We start from the raw sequence: 15,581 nt of genomic DNA on the forward strand, positions 1-15,581 counted from the left end.
TGTTGCACTATCAAATGCGATTGATGCGCCTCTATGCCAGGGTTTTTATGTTCCTGGTCAGGCTATACTGACATAAATGCCGTCTCCTTCGCAAACTATACTATACGCTCGAAACTATATTACTTTTTGCACATACCTAATTTCGTGCGAGTTGAACGCAGCATAATTGCATGGCTGCCAACCTAACGCCACTGACATGACTGTCACCACCTCAGCTGACATTGACAGTTGCGTGGAACAGCTGCTTTGTTGTCGGAGTCGGGACGTATTGTCAAAAGTTAGTTAAAATAATCACCTTCGAATATTTTATCAACTAACGACTTCTCCTATCATTAGCAATGAAGGTTTGAGTATCGTGCGCGCGATGGACGACACAGAGAGCACCACCACATCGGCTGACGAGAACACTGGCAACTTGTGCGACAACCCGACACGGGATACCTTAGCCGAAGGCCTACTAGGCCTCCTGAAGCCAACGGTTGACCAACTAGACGATAGAGTAAGAGCTACTAGGTAAGTCTAACTTCAGTTTAACTTGTAATTAATTATTGTAAAAAATAAAAACTTATTAAAAATTAAATACCTTGTCTTCCAGGATTTCACAACTGGAATTGAAGCAGCAGATTGATTCTTTGAACGAAGAGCTTCAGAAGGTGCGAGAGGCGCTCAACAACCACCCTGATTTGGACCCTTATGTTAAGAAATTGATCGCCTGCAAACACAAAGTGACTGTTGTACTTAATGTCTTACAAGCCTCACAAGTAAGTGTTATTTCATAATAATTTCCCTCCACATACCCTAACTTCATACCTATGCAAAAAGTGATTCAGGATTTCATGGCCATCTAATAAGAATAACATTTATTTTCCAGGATAGACTGAATGAGATTAGACGCACAATTAATAAAGAAAAAAGTGTTCGTCCTACAGTAATATCGGAACCAGCGCCTCAAGAACCTGAGCAAAGCACTAGTGGAGTCATATCAGAGAGAGGGAGCATCAACTGACATGGAGACCCCCTACCAAAACCACATAGACAAAAAGGAGTTTGACCATGTCTATGAACCAGCCGAAGATAGCTTCTTACTCATAGATGCTATCGAAAAAGATTTACAGTACCTAAAAGCAAAAAACCCCACATTTTGTTTAGAAGTTGGCTCGGGCAGTGGTTTAGTGATCACTGCTGTAGGTATGGCATTTCCAGGGACATTTTGCATGAGCACAGACGTCAACTATAAAGCTTGTGTCATGTCACGAAGTACAGCCAATCATAATAAGGTGATCTTGGACTCTGTGAATATGAATCTGGTTGATTCTTTCACTGATCACATGTTTGATGTTATATTGTTTAATCCACCATATGTGGTGACCGAAAGTGACGAGTGTGGTGGCAAAGATATCACTGCAAGTTGGGCAGGAGGAGTGAAAGGTCGAGAGGTGACCGATAAACTACTGGATATGATACCAAAGAAGCTAGCACGCAACGGCACATTTTATCTTTTGCTGATCGAAGAAAACATTCCAGATGAAGTAGCTGCAATCATGGCAGCACTAGGGTTTACTTCTGAGATAATTATAAGGAGAAAAGTTAGAAATGAACAACAGTTAGTGATGAAGTTTTGCAGATAAAACAGTGTTAACATAATAATGTTTTTATCATAAGATTTAATTGAAAAATATACAACAAATGTTATATTTGTAATAATGGCTTTTACTGTTTAAGGTTCTTCTTGACAGCTTCTCCAAATGCCTTAGCTCCTTCTTCATTCTCAGCATAACCAGGTAGAGATTCACATTGTTTGACCCAACGGGTGATATTCAAGAACTTTGAAATGTCCCATCCTACAGCCTGAAACAAGAAGTTGTTTTAGTTCACTAGATACAATCATTAAAAATACATAATAGTCTTTGGTGATGTGTTACTCACAAGTATGCTAGACAAAGATGCATAGATAGATGTGTCTGCAATGGTGACATTATCACCAGCTACCCATTTGCTTTCACTCAAAAACTGCTCAAGAAAAGCAAGGGTTGAATTGAGGTCATCTTTCAGGTTTGGTTTTATCTCCGTTTCTCCATGAAAAAGTATTGGGAACTGCAAAATAAATGTAATTAGATTCTAGACATTAATTTATACATAAACATACATTATTATCACCTGCAATTTTAATTATTAGGAACGTTGTACGTACACAAATCGCTCTTATTTTCACGTAAAGAGAAGAGCTATCAAAATACAGTCTCTGGTTTACAAGGGCGCGCCGTTTTAAATCTTTAGGATAAAGAAGGTCATCCTTGCCAAACTTATCAGCTAAGTAGCTCGCAATCGCTCGGCTTTCCCAGAGAACAAAACCGTCGTCGTCCAACGTTGGTATGCAATGTTGAGGATTCAACTTTATAAAACTTTCCTTGAGTTGTTCTTTTTTGAATAAGTCCACTATCTCTATTTCTATAGGCACGCCAATTGATCTAGCAGCAAGCAATGCACCACGAGAAGGGCCGCTAAATGGAAAATGATACAGTTTTACAGTCATTTTTTAAAAGAGAAAACAAACACGAGTTCAGTGAAAGTTGAAACAAAACAACAAAAATTATTTTAAGGCAAAAAAAAATAAAAGAAAAAAACATATACAGTGGGTCTAGACAAAGTGCAAATCATAGAGAAAATGCAAATTATAATCGCAAACCAGTCGAAAAGTGGTCGAAAAGCCCCTTTTTTGTATGGAGTTTTGACGGATTCGATTTTCGATTCGATCAAAAAGTGTGTTTTGTCTAGGGGGGCAGGTTTTTTTTCTATAATGCTACCATAATCTTAGTGCCTACGGACTTTATTAACAAGCAGTGTTGGCCATTTGGCTCTTGTCCCATTAAACGGTAAAATAGTAATGCCAATTTAATAAAGTTTTGGTTTTGTTTATTTGTTTTGTTGTGATAATTTGTAACAAATTAAATTTACTTTCTTTCCCTAGCGTATTAGTTTCCATGTTAAAAATAAATAAATAATTAATTATGAATAACAAAATACTATGTAGGATTTGTTTGACCCATTCTGTTGATCATACAAATATGTTTAATATTTTCTCAAAAGAAGACAAAGTGATGATTTCTACGAAATTAATGCTCATCGCAAAAATAGAGGTAAGCTCTTTAGCATTATGTACTCCTTATTACCTTTAATCTTTATTAACAGTCAATTAAGTTGTCTAGTTCCTGGCTTTTTAGTTAAATTATTTTTTGTTTGCCAAAATGTTTTGGGGCTCTATTAATACTTACATGTATCTTTTCAGATTTATTCAGATGATGGTTTACCTACCATGATATGTTCTAAGTGCCTTACACTTCTAAACAATTGTCTCGACTTCATTGATTTGTGTCGAGTGTCTGACCAACAACTACGGGCTTCCCTCAAAAATAAGTTGGAACTAACTAATCATCAGACTGACACATATGATTCTGTAAATAGTGATGATGATTCCATGAAAATTGAACAGAACTCCACAGATGAGGGCACAATTTATGATAGTAAAGTTATAGCTAAAATTCCCAAAAATATTGATAAAAAGAAGAGAGGAAAAAAGCAACAATGCTCTATTTGTGGGAGAGTCATGTCATCATCGTGAGTCCTAGCCAATAAAATTTATGATTTTTACTTTTGTGGCTCTATTCCCTATTATACTCTTGTAGCTGAATAAGTAATAGACAATTTGACACGATTGCCCAATAATTCGAAATCACACACACAATTTTTCTAAAAAGACTTTATTTTGGTCTTAAAAACTTAATTAATTACCTGTAAATTACAATTTTTGGTCGCATTGTAATTGAAAAAGTACTTTATTTGAGTTAACAAATTGTGCCATACAAAATCCATGGAGTTTCGTTTTGACAGTAGGTACAATAGTTTTAAAAAGTACAATAAAATTGATTGGTGGTGTCAACACGTCTATTGTAAATTTTTTTACCATTTTCAGATATCGACTCAAAACACACTTGGTTACACACTCTGGAACTCGTCCGTATTCTTGTCCCCACTGTGGAAAACATTTCTCGCTTCCAGAGAACCTCAAAGTTCACCTAAGGACTCATACAGTAAGAATTGTGTATTAAAATAAAAAATGCCCTTTTACTTTACAAAAAGCCTAAAAAAGTTTGGATGGAGCTTAAAGTGAAGAACTATTTTTCTTCACTTTAAGCTATTGGGTAAATTAATATAAAACATTCCAATGTCATTATGAAACCTTAGAATATCCCAAAGGTTATAATTTATTAGGGTAATTATTTGTAGAGGTACTCTAAGTTGATCAATTTCTTCTACATATTTTTTTATCATTTGCTGTAATCATAGTTTAATTTTTGTTTACTAAAAAATAACATAATATTTTATTTAGTAACATATTTGGATTTCAGGGTGAAAAGCCACTTAGTTGTTTGATATGTGGCGAATCTTTCGCCCAATCTTCAGGGCTGATAGCCCACAGGAGGAAACATACTGGACAGCTGCCATACCAATGTAAACTATGTCCACGCAGTTTTCGAACAATAGGACATTTGCAGTATCATACAAAGTTAGTATATTTTTTTACAAACAATATTTATAATAGTTTGTATTTTTTTTGTATTGCTGTTTGTATTCTTACAGAAGACACACGGGTGAAAAGAAATTCGAATGCGACACATGCGGTCGAGGGTTCATCACGCGAGGTGACTTGAAGCAGCACATAGCAACCCACACGGGTGATCGCTCTCATGTCTGCACTATATGCGGCCTGCGACTTACTCGGGCTTCCAACCTTAAGAGACACATTCACCAGTTACATAGTCGCGCTGAAACTACCTTTAGCAACTCGAAGACTGAAAAAGATAATCAAAAAATACGTAACGATAGGTTTAAAGAGACAGAAGCAAAATAAATTCACATTATTTAAATTAGAATTTATTTATTTAATTCATAAATAAAATAAATTAATAAATATTTCTATGTATGACGCGTATTTTCATTATTAACATTATGCCCATGTTTGGATTGGAACCTTAATGTTTGTTTTTTTTTAAATTAAATAAATGCCTTCATGGTAATTGAGAATGTTACTAGGTATGCAAAATCACTTGAAACCTATGTTACAGTTAAGCTTTTACATTTACAAATAGATTAGTTTTTATTTCATTCAAAAATACCCAGTAGTTATGATTTTATAGGCATTCAAAGTTCGCTTAAATATTGAGTCCCGCCGACGGTCACGTGACCCCGTGTGACGTACATTCACAGCGTCCGCTCACTAGAAAACGGATATAAACATACTTAAATAATTTTTTTTTGTAAATACAAACTTATTATACATATTAACACCCAGACCCATCACAGAAATTAAAATTGAACCAAACCCAAACTTGATGCGATTGTGTCGTTTTATTGCGAATTACCTTCCAGCTCCATCATTAGACCCCGATTACTATATAGAATTAAAATACTCATCAATACAAAACGAACGAGCCCAAACTCGATGCATTTAAGTCGTTTTATTATAGAGTTCCTATGGCCACCTTCCAGCTCCATCATCAGATCAGCTCCATGTCATCATAATATTGCATGGTCATCCAAATCACATGTGTTTGCGAAATTTCAGCTTAATCGGTTGCCTGGAAGTGGGTCTTAATTCAGTTTGCAAGATTCCACCCATACAAATATGAGCCAGTCGTTGTAATATGACGTCACGCGCATAAAATGGCGGGCCGGCCGCCGCCCGCACTTTTAAAATTCAATATCTTGGAAACTAATTGACGTATCGAAATAATTCTTTCACGTGTATTTTTTATTTTTAACAGAGAATACAGAAAGCTAAAAAACAAAATTAGTGAACATTCTTCATTTGAAGTTGCATCAAAAATGTTGAGCTTAGTAAAATACGTCCCTGGCAAACCGGCAAATACCGCTCTGTGTACCTAATGTCAAATCAACTATTTTCCCGTTTCTACTATTGCATGAAGAATGAATATGATTATGAACTCGCGACACGACACGCTACATTAATAATCAGGCATTTAAAGATCGTAATCTGGGGGCACGGCAGTGCCCCCACCAAGTCGAGCAAAAAAGCGGCACGGCCGTACCATCCTTTTCTCGAAGCAATTCAGGCCATTTTCGACCGCCTGTAACTTCGTTGTGGATAAAACTAGAAGGCTGAATTTTCATTAGCTATGCAGGCATTGTAAAGACACGGTATGTTTAAAATTTCATTCAATTTGAACCAGTAGTTTACGAATTATAACGGGTCAAAGTTACTTAATTTTGTCACTCACTGACTCACTGACTGACTCACCGATCATCAAAATTCTAAGGCACTTCTAGCAGACCTAGAAGCTTCAAATTTGGAATATAAGTAGTGTTTGGTGTATGAATCAAGGAAAAACTAAAATAATTTGGGGGCATGGTAGTGCAACCGCCAAGTCGAGTAAAATTTTTCAATTTCGGTCCAGTTTTCTAGATACCTACATAACTGCTGTAAAATTTATGTAAAACGTTAAAGATTTCCTGGCCTGGACTTGGTATTACATGGATCTCACAACTTTTTACCGTAGAACAACTGAGTTGCGAGACTTGGTTTTTTTGACAAGTATTGTTTTTGATGGGATCTTTTAGACTAGGTATTTTTTATCATAATTTAGCCATAAAGTTAATATCTTTATGAATTTAGCAAATAATTGCACAGCAAAGCTATGAAAGCAGTGTAAGGGCACGTATATAACGTCTCTCCTTAAAAAAAAACAAAGAAGGGGCAAACAAGCGGTTCTAAAAATCCGTAGGCACAACAATAGCTGTACTTCTTTTCATAACTGACAGCATTTTTCTTTATGTTGGCAATGTTTTCTTGACCGTAATTCGAATTTTGAAATTCGTTAACGTCCGTGTTGAATTTGCTGCTGAAGTTATTGTTGAATTTGTGATTTCTGTGAGAAGTTTTATTGAAAATTTGTATTGAATAAAGCGAAAAACGGTTGTAGTTTAACTTTACTGGTGCTGGTGACTAGATACGTTGAAGAAGGAACAATTTGTCGAAGGGTCTTTGTGCAAGACAAAGTTAAAAATTGATTTGGTACCATGTCGAGAGACATCTATTATTCAGAGAAATATTACGACGAAGAACATGAATATAGGTAAATTATTTTCTGTTTGTATCCTATATAAAGCTGTCGTAGTTGTATTTTATCTAGAGGCTATTTTGTATTATGCAAAGAAGTCATAACCTTGAACAATAAAATTCAAACAGCAAGCCATTTCATGTGAACGTACTACTAATATAATGTACTACTTGAAATACAGAATTGTGTCCTATAGATATACTTTCATATAACATAAGTACTGCTATTAAATGTATTTTTAATTTTTCTTCTGCAGACATGTGGTTCTGCCAAAAGAGATGGTCAAGCTGGTGCCCAAGAACCATTTGATGTCGGAGCAGGAATGGCGCAGCATTGGCGTCCAGCAGAGCCAGGGATGGGTGCATTACATGACACATCAACCTGGTAAGCGATCCAGTTATCATTATTTTGCTTTGTGGATAGAGAAGAATGAGAAAGATGAAGAGTATTGTTGTCAAACATACATTTCAAAACAATTATTATTATTATATTATATTAGCTTTATACATATATTTAGCAATATCTTTGTTAACTAAAACTTATCCTAATTATTTATTATCTGTTGATCCTTTTAAGTTAGTAAAGGCCTCTTTATAACCTATTCAATTCCAAAAAAAGTTGTCACAGTAACATCTCCTCGATTATCGCATATACAATATTTTATAGAATATACATTTTTTTTATTGATACTATAAAAATATTACATTTTAATTGTTGTTAACAACAATAGGTAGTAGGAAATAACTTTAGTTGTTCATGTTAATTTTGTCTTTATTTAGGTTTTTTTTAAATTATTTGAGTAATTTACTATCACGTTCGCTGGAAAGTTGCTAACCTACTACAATTATTATTGAATACTGACTGAGCTCATAATATTTTTTGCTTTATTTCAGAACCCCACATACTGCTGTTCAAAAGAAAGAAGACTACACCACCAGAAAAGAAGTAAATACCATAGCGAGTTCACTGAGGTTCTCAATGTACAGTTCTTACCTGGATAGTTGTAGGGTAGATTAAGTTGCAGCCCATGACAAGCAATATTACCAATAGCCATATTATATGTAAGCTCAAGATAATGTGATTTTTTGTCATCTTAAGATAGCAGTCTATGTTGTAACAATGAAAGTGCATCAAGCTTTGGGCCTAGATATTGTGAATTTGTTAAGTCTGAACTGGACAGCTAAATGTAAACCGGCTCCTTAAATACTAATTGTTGATGAAGTGACATATAAAAGCAGCTAAACGATTATGACACAATTATGTCTCACAAAATTGAAATTTGTAAATTTCTTCAAACATTTTGGTTACAAGTTATTGTCACTTCATCAATAACAAATATTTTGTTTCTGAAATGTGACCAATGATACATTTGTATTACTCGACATGTGTCTGTTTGTCATGGGTATCAAGATCTTCATTCCTTAACATTTAAGTTTGTTTTCTTCATAATTAGTCATTATTGTTTAAGTTTGTTTCGAGAAAATACTTGTTCCATCAAACTTCACCATTTGTATGTTAGGTACCCTTTTGAGTGTTAAAGCAATACAAGCTTTGCATATCAGTTATGGTAGGATAATAAGATCAGCACCATTTTGTCTTTGTATCATAATTGTTTGATTGTCCATTTGAATCATTAGAATATTACTGTCCAATTATTATTATTATTTTTAATGAATATTGTGCTGTTTATCTGATAATGTTCTGGCATACACTTATGTAATAATTGAAAATATTTTATTTGATTTGTGACATTTCATAAAGGTGCAGATTTACATGTTACTCATGTGCAGTGTAGAGTACTAGCACTAGATTATTCATATTATATTCAGATTACATTTCGGCTTATTAATTTTATTGTATATAATTGTGTAATAATGGTAATCAATTATGGTTGTCTTGGTATCAGTACTGGTTTCTATTTGTAATCTGATTCAAATAAATTATTTGGTGCTATAATTATTTTGTTTCATTCAATGGTAGAGTTGTGTAAATTTTACATTTAAGATTTTGAATTGCTATATTTACTTATTTAAAATTTAATGCACACAAAATTCAAAATTGTACTTTCGTGATTGTCAAATCGTCGCATTTATGATATTAGTCGATGCATGGCTTGAGAAACATTACTACTAAGTATTTATTATAAGGTGAACAGAATTAAAACTGGTTAATTTAGAACAAAATGATAATTTCAAACCTTGCATAATCTTTAAAATTTATTTTAATTATTTTCATTATTTGGAAAGTTACTAAATGCATAAAAATAAGAAAACAATATTGAGTAGTTCAAATTTTATTTTCTCTTTTTTTTAGCACTAGGAGACAGTGAAGGCAGCTTTGCTGTCTCTGGTTGTGAGAACTCCATCGGTTCTATTTTGATTTCATCTGTTGCTACAGTGTCCAGGAGATCCAGGCCTTGCAGTTGCTCTTGCTCCAGACTATGCAGCATCTGGAACCCCGGCTCCAAGGAAGGGGTAAATGCTCCATCCAATGCAGCTGGAAAATGTAACTCCGGAACTTCTTCCAGCTTTAGTTGTGGTGCCATGTCCCCGATAACCATTGCTTCACATTGTGTCTTTAATTCTTCACACTTTTGCTTCATTTTAGCATGATACTTAACCACACGATTGTTGAAAAAGTCATGCAGATTACCTACATTCAAATCTGCAAATACTTTTGATACAACGTCAGGGTATCCAGATCTCAGCCCGCTGGCTTCTTGATCAACAACAGTTCTCATCAGCTTACACATGTTGGTCATGTAAAAGTCTAATGCATCGGCAAGAGCGTTTAAAGCGGTGTTAGTGCAAGTGGGAATGCCGACATGGCCTATGGCGATAGCTGCACACTGACGCAAAGCACGCTTGTGACTTTCTGGTGTGAAGGGTTGAATAACGGGACCTTTTCCGAGTGAAAAATCGCAGTACTGTTTCTGCATGAAGTTTATGGGCGGAGTAGGTTTGTGTTCCATGATTTTTGGCGGTTCAGGTGGTAAAGCCGGCAGATTCATCGGATCAAATCTTGCATTTTCGTAAAGTACATTGTCAATCTGCTCATTCATTTGCCTCGCGTAAGCATGCAGTTGGACCGTGTGAGTAATGAGGTTAGGCTTAGGCAGTTCTATAGGCGAAGACTTCACTGATATCGGTATCTCGGGAATGTTTTGCATGCCCAGATCGATGATAGGATTGAAGTTTACATTTTGAAGAAGTGTTTCGTCGCCTCCTTCGTTTTCAAATTCACCCCACAGTTTTCTTGCAGACATTTTTGGTTTTCAGGGTATAACAGTGATATTTTAACATATAAATCTCAGAAAAATGCCACGAATCAAACACAAATCTTCAAACATCTTCAAACACCACTGATCACAAATCACCACCACAAATAAACAAAAAAACAGACGGTCTAATGTCAAGGACGTCAGTGTCAACTGTCAGTTTCAAACAAATGTCAAAGCAATTAATTTAACGTTTCGTTGGTGTTATTTGTATCGATATTTTAAATCGATATGAATCTCGTCTCGTTTAGAATTAATAGAGAAGCTATTAATTCTAAACTTACCTACAGGACCCATCTCTATCTCATCTTCATCATCATCATCATCATCATTTTCGGCACACAAACACAAGCTTGGTTCACGGTTGCCGGCAACAAGTTGGTTGCGCAACTATGTTGAATGATACCTTTGTTGGTGGCACCACCATGCTGTCTTAATGAAATAGGGCCCAAGCCCAAGAATGGGCATAGGGCAAAAGGCCATAAAAGTTTAACCTTCCGTGGCGGACTAAATTTCGCTATCGCTTCACGGAGCAAGGTTAAAGGTAGATAGGTACGAAAAAAACAAAGCCAAAAACATATTTTGGTGCAGTTGAGTAAAAAAAAGCGATTTCGGAATGAAATTGATAGTTTTCATTAACTTACAATGTACTATCGGGGACTCGGACGCCTTGACACCTTAAGGGCCTAAATTGTTTGCACACACACGCTCGATTAAGCTATTAGCCATTCATTCATGTTTCGGGTCTAAGCAGCGTCGGCGCACCACTGTAGATGTTTGCCCTAGCAAACCAAGCTCTATGTAAAGCGTTTAGGATTGAGTATTGCTTAGCTTACCCGCATCCGTAGCGCTCGTTTGGCAACGTCGCATTTTAGCAAATTTGAAACCCAATAAAGAATCGCTACAAAATATTATATGGGGCTTCGTGTAAAAATTGAACTAGCGATTGCCCGCTCGGGTCACAAAATTGCTATCGCACATTCCGAGGTAACTGTGCAATTTCCTGAGAAAAAAGTAGCTCTTTCTATAATTATTGTTGATATTAAGATTGTAAATCTCATGATATTAGTTTAGCTAGTTAAGGCGAGAAATGCAAAATCATACAGTCACTTTCGAATTTTACTTGTTTAATAGGTATTTAATTTATTTGGAACTTATAATTTATAAACTATATGTTATTGAATTAATTAGGAAATAGTTAAGGAATATTTGTGGCTTAAAAACAATTATTGTAAGATCTGGCTACATAATAACATTCTTAAATCCTTGAATGTAAATAAAAACCTATAATAGGTTTCTATTTATTTTTAATACATTAGCAACTTTTGTTTTCCGTTTAAAAGAAACACTTATCTACGTTATTACAATTTAATACAAATATTGTAACTAGGTAGCAATGATCCAGGTCATTGGTTATTATAAATACATATTATAATATTAAGTTAGTTTTATTTCAAATTATTTTTTTATTGCACATTAAGTGTCTTTACACAAGGTTTTAAATCAATAAAAATTAAACTTCAAACTAAATAATACTTAAACAGTTAACAATGTATAGATAGATAAGTTTGTAATTAAATATAAGAATAATTAAGAATTATTTTGAGAGGCCATGATTCAGTAATCGCGCGGAGGTCAATAAAAAGGCAATCAAACAGTCCAATTACTAGCACGGGTCAACACAAAACAAAATCAATCGGTTAGGGATCACAAAACTGCACAAAAAACAAAGGAGAGAATATGTCGACAGTTCGCCAAAGCAAAAAGCAGACAGACCTCGTATAAAAATACAATATTAAAAAAAACATATTATCTATTTGTTTGTAACCAAATTCTATTATTAAAATTCTAAAGCTGAGTTGCACCATCTTACTTTAACTTTGACAAACGTCAAAAATCTGTTAAACTCCATACAAAAAGCACCGGTTACCGTTATAGCTACGGTCAAAGTTAGGTGGCGCAACTCAGCCTAAAACTAAGAAAGATTGAAGAAAAAGAAACATTTCGTTTTAAACCTTAACCGTATGACAATAAAGTGCACAATGGTATTTCGTATTGCAACCTAAGCCCTGATTGTCTCTTATTGGTCGTAGTAAAAATATAGTAAAATGCGTAACCAATTAGAGACGGGGTGAGCACGTGACCGGAGCGATGCGCTTACGCTAAAATTTCTACAAAGTGGTCAGGCGGAAGAGTCCCCGATAGTACTTAACAACTTTTTAAACTGTTATTTTAGTTTATTATTTAGTTAAAGAAGTAGAAAGATGAAAACAATTTTTACTATCGAAGACTGTAAATCGGGCATAACCAGCTTACGCCTACTTAATGGATACATAGTGAATATTGGTAGGACCAGAAGACGTAATATGGGCAGGCCTTCCACTAGGTGGACCGACGATCTGGTGAAAGTCGCAGGAAGTACCTGCATGCGAGTAGCGCAGGACTAGTCGTCGTGGATATCCTTGGGGCCTCCCCCAAGGATACCTTTTGTGCAGCAGTGGACATCTTTTGGCTGAAACGAACGAAATATTGGTAATTCATCTGAGGGTGCTGATTCTGATGGTGGTGACCCTGGGCATTGGCGTATCTATAGTATTCTAGAGTGATTTTTAGGGGGAGCTGGGCTCTTACGAGCAGCGTGGGGTTGGGAGGTGCGATCAGTGTCATGAAGTACCTATGTAGACTTACTACATAATCCTAAGATTTATTGGGGTGTGCATCCGCTGTAACGCAAGTCAGTTTCATGAAGGTAACTAGTTATAAACGTGGTTAAAATTAATGCCGTCTAAATTATATGTTATAGAAATCTGCTTTTAACCATTAAACTAAAAATAATGTATCTTCTATAACATTATGTAGGTAATTTATGATGCAATTTGTATAACATAGTCGATCCAGGTATGTACCAGCATGATCAGCCTCGCCCCACATGTCTGCAGGATAGCTCTATTGATAATAATTAAGCTAATTATCACGCGACCTTAACCGCCAGTTGTTTAATTACCCACATCCTAAATTCATAATAGCGTCGGATCCAATTCATAAAATAGACACATTCCAACTTCCTATTTTTGGCATTTTTGCAAACGACATTATAATGGCGTTGTTATGTCATCACGATTATTTAGATCTAATCTTGCTTGTACCTACCTATTTCCACGACCACGAGCTGGAAGACGTAGTGTGGGCAGGCCTCTCACTAGGGTTACCTACGTCCCTACGTGAGTGCGACAAACGTTACATCGAATTTTGTTTCTTCGAAAACCTTTTTGCGAAGTTATTATACTGCGACGCCTTGTTATATCGATGCCTTGTTAGTGCGATGTTACGTTACATCGAAAAACTTTACTGCGAACGATTTTATAGTCGTATTTTATAATTTATTTATATTTATGTTTCTATTCTTATGTTATTTAATCAAAGATGTAACTATTAAATATTACTTATTACAGTAAATAAAATGTAATGTATTTATAATCTTATTTCATCTATAATTTTGTACCGCCCACTTTATTCTATGTATGTAAGTATGTATGTAATTTCATTTTTTTATCTATCTGCTAAGTCAAATAAAGAAGGCTTCGCAGTAAAATCGTTCGCAGTAAAGTTTCGATGTAACGTAACATCGCAGTAACAAGGCATCGATATAACAAGGCGTCGCAGTATAATAACTTCGCAGAAAGGATTTCGAAGAAACAAAATTCGATGTAACGTTTGTCGCACTCACGTAGGTAACCCCTCTCAGCTAGGTGAACCATGGATCTGGTGAAGATCGCGGGGGGTGCCTGGATGGGGTGGCGCGGGACCGGTCTTTGTGGAAATCCTTGGGGGAGGCCTTTGCCCAGCAGTGGACGTCATTCGGTTAAAACGAACGAACGAACCTATTACACTGTCGCTTGTAAAATTAAACCACATACCTACCATTAAATTAAATATAAAATCGGTGTATTACATACATACGAAAAATAAAACCTATATTATACGTCATTAAATAGTAGGTAAGGAAGTTGTAGTTAATAGGTACCTAGTATCCATTTTGATAAATAAGCAAATTCAAGAAACTTTGAGTAAAATAAACATTGCGATGTTAGATTTAGAACGTAATTATTTCAAATTTTTACAACACAATAACAATGACTAATTTAAGAATACGAACAACTTTTAAAGTTAAAAGTTTCTAGCTTAAGCTACGTCGTAGCAGCCATTTGCTACGAATGTGGTGCCGTAGTCTTCGTAGCAGTTATAGTCTCTAAGCAGTTCTGAGGATTACTAATGTTTGGCCAAAAAACGTTTCCCAAATTATCACATCGCAAACAACGTTTCGCAAATTTTCATTTGGCAAATTCTCATTTGGCAAAACAACTTATAGCAAACTTTTAATTCGCAAATGCCGTTTTTGGCATATTATTGTTTAGCAAATTATTGTTTGGCAAAGTATGTTTTGGCAAATGTTTCATTTGGCAAAAATATTTCACGATACACTATTTACAAAACAATTTGATGGGTGCTTAGAATGGAGTACAAATTAACAAGTGGTTATTATTTTGTTTAGTGGGTAGTTAATATAAAATTTGTTCTATATAAATTTTTCATATTTCATTCTTTTTATCGAAATTCCCAAATGATTCATTAACAATAGAGGTGATTCTAGCGCTCGGCGGCCGCTGCCGCGGCACGCTTCGCTCGCCTTCGCGCGTTAAGGGTCACTGTTCTAACCTAACCTACTATTTTCTGCAATACCTACTTTCTGCAACCATACTATTTTCTGCAATCTCTTTGTTTTACATAACATTCTTGTGAAAACCATGATCATCTGCCTCTGCCTTATGGTTTGATTTGTGGGTAAGTATGTGAAGTGTCGATTTGACCAAACAAATTATTTGGGATATAATATTTGGCAAAATAAAACATTTGCTATATAAACATTTGCCAAGTAAAATTTGGCCAAATGATAATTTGTCCAAATGAATTAGTTGCGAAAAGTACAGTTGCTAAAAGTTCATTTGGGAAATGAAACTTTGGCGATAAGTTGTTTGCGAAGTGAAATTTGGCGAAAAGTAATTTGGCCAAACGGAAGGATACCCAGTTCTGAAGACGTGTACGTTTATTTTTACCCGACTGCGATAGAAGGAGGGTTATATCTTTTTAATTATCTGCACATTTTCAAT

General features: G+C 35.3%; 5 protein-coding genes across 6 annotated transcripts; 3 read left to right on the top strand and 2 right to left on the bottom strand.

Moving 5' to 3' along the window:
- The first annotated feature begins 208 nt into the window (after positions 1 to 208).
- Positions 209 to 1,660, top strand: Snapin (SNAP associated protein). Of its 2 annotated transcripts, none has more exons than XM_028304693.1 (3): positions 209 to 513; positions 596 to 761; positions 872 to 1,660. In XM_028304693.1, the coding sequence occupies exon 3, from the start codon at positions 1,008 to 1,010 to the stop codon at positions 1,626 to 1,628; it is 621 nt and encodes a 206-aa protein (XP_028160494.1). In that variant the 5' UTR covers positions 209 to 513; positions 596 to 761; positions 872 to 1,007; the 3' UTR covers positions 1,629 to 1,660. The 2 variants fall into 2 exon arrangements, with proteins under 2 accessions (XP_028160494.1, XP_028160495.1); XM_028304694.1 differs by having other exon boundaries at positions 211 to 513; positions 872 to 1,091.
- LOC114352930 (glutathione S-transferase 1) lies at positions 1,255 to 2,633 on the bottom strand. The gene is made up of 3 exons (XM_028304692.1): positions 2,192 to 2,633; positions 1,927 to 2,094; positions 1,255 to 1,848 (listed from the first exon to the last, which is right to left on the bottom strand). Exons 1-3 carry the CDS (start codon positions 2,531 to 2,533, stop codon positions 1,711 to 1,713), a joined length of 648 nt encoding a protein of 215 aa, XP_028160493.1. The 5' UTR covers positions 2,534 to 2,633; the 3' UTR covers positions 1,255 to 1,710.
- Positions 2,634 to 2,892: 259 nt separating this feature from the next.
- Positions 2,893 to 4,909, top strand: LOC114352926 (zinc finger protein 32). The gene is made up of 5 exons (XM_028304688.1): positions 2,893 to 3,137; positions 3,287 to 3,615; positions 3,971 to 4,088; positions 4,407 to 4,564; positions 4,639 to 4,909. The coding sequence occupies exons 1-5, from the start codon at positions 3,009 to 3,011 to the stop codon at positions 4,907 to 4,909; spliced, it is 1,005 nt and encodes a 334-aa protein (XP_028160489.1). The 5' UTR covers positions 2,893 to 3,008.
- Positions 4,910 to 6,864: 1,955 nt separating this feature from the next.
- Positions 6,865 to 8,954, top strand: Cks30A (Cyclin-dependent kinase subunit 30A). Its single transcript, XM_028304691.1, has 3 exons — positions 6,865 to 7,151; positions 7,393 to 7,520; positions 8,030 to 8,954. The coding sequence occupies exons 1-3, from the start codon at positions 7,096 to 7,098 to the stop codon at positions 8,083 to 8,085; spliced, it is 240 nt and encodes a 79-aa protein (XP_028160492.1). The 5' UTR covers positions 6,865 to 7,095; the 3' UTR covers positions 8,086 to 8,954.
- Positions 8,955 to 9,420: 466 nt separating this feature from the next.
- Positions 9,421 to 10,528, bottom strand: LOC114352927 (uncharacterized). Its single transcript, XM_028304690.1, has one exon. The coding sequence runs from the start codon at positions 10,399 to 10,401 to the stop codon at positions 9,430 to 9,432; it is 972 nt and encodes a 323-aa protein (XP_028160491.1). The 5' UTR covers positions 10,402 to 10,528; the 3' UTR covers positions 9,421 to 9,429.
- Positions 10,529 to 15,581: the final 5,053 nt, after the last annotated feature.

Source organism: Ostrinia furnacalis, unplaced genomic scaffold (assembly GCF_004193835.3).
Source record: "Ostrinia furnacalis isolate ACB-3 unplaced genomic scaffold, ASM419383v2 OfSCF1480, whole genome shotgun sequence".
In the NCBI taxonomy this organism is placed as follows: Eukaryota; Metazoa; Arthropoda; class Insecta; order Lepidoptera; family Crambidae; genus Ostrinia; species Ostrinia furnacalis.

Excerpts from the sequence above, each read along its gene's own strand:
- Snapin (XM_028304693.1), top strand. The coding sequence starts at position 1,008 with ATGGAGACCCCCTACCAAAACCACATAGACAAAAAGGAGTTTGACCAT.
- LOC114352930 (XM_028304692.1), bottom strand. The coding sequence starts at position 2,533 with ATGACTGTAAAACTGTATCATTTTCCATTTAGCGGCCCTTCTCGTGGT. Across the intron at positions 2,095-2,191 it reads TGAAAATAAGAGCGATTTGT|TTCCCAATACTTTTTCATGG; the intron begins GTACGTACAACG and ends TTTATTTTGCAG. Across the intron at positions 1,849-1,926 it reads CATCTTTGTCTAGCATACTT|GCTGTAGGATGGGACATTTC; the intron begins GTGAGTAACACA and ends TTCTTGTTTCAG.
- LOC114352926 (XM_028304688.1), top strand. The coding sequence starts at position 3,009 with ATGAATAACAAAATACTATGTAGGATTTGTTTGACCCATTCTGTTGAT. Across the intron at positions 3,616-3,970 it reads GGGAGAGTCATGTCATCATC|ATATCGACTCAAAACACACT; the intron begins GTGAGTCCTAGC and ends TACCATTTTCAG. Across the intron at positions 4,089-4,406 it reads TTCACCTAAGGACTCATACA|GGTGAAAAGCCACTTAGTTG; the intron begins GTAAGAATTGTG and ends TTTGGATTTCAG.
- Cks30A (XM_028304691.1), top strand. The coding sequence starts at position 7,096 with ATGTCGAGAGACATCTATTATTCAGAGAAATATTACGACGAAGAACAT. Across the intron at positions 7,152-7,392 it reads GACGAAGAACATGAATATAG|ACATGTGGTTCTGCCAAAAG; the intron begins GTAAATTATTTT and ends TTTCTTCTGCAG. Across the intron at positions 7,521-8,029 it reads TTACATGACACATCAACCTG|AACCCCACATACTGCTGTTC; the intron begins GTAAGCGATCCA and ends GCTTTATTTCAG.
- LOC114352927 (XM_028304690.1), bottom strand. The coding sequence starts at position 10,401 with ATGTCTGCAAGAAAACTGTGGGGTGAATTTGAAAACGAAGGAGGCGAC.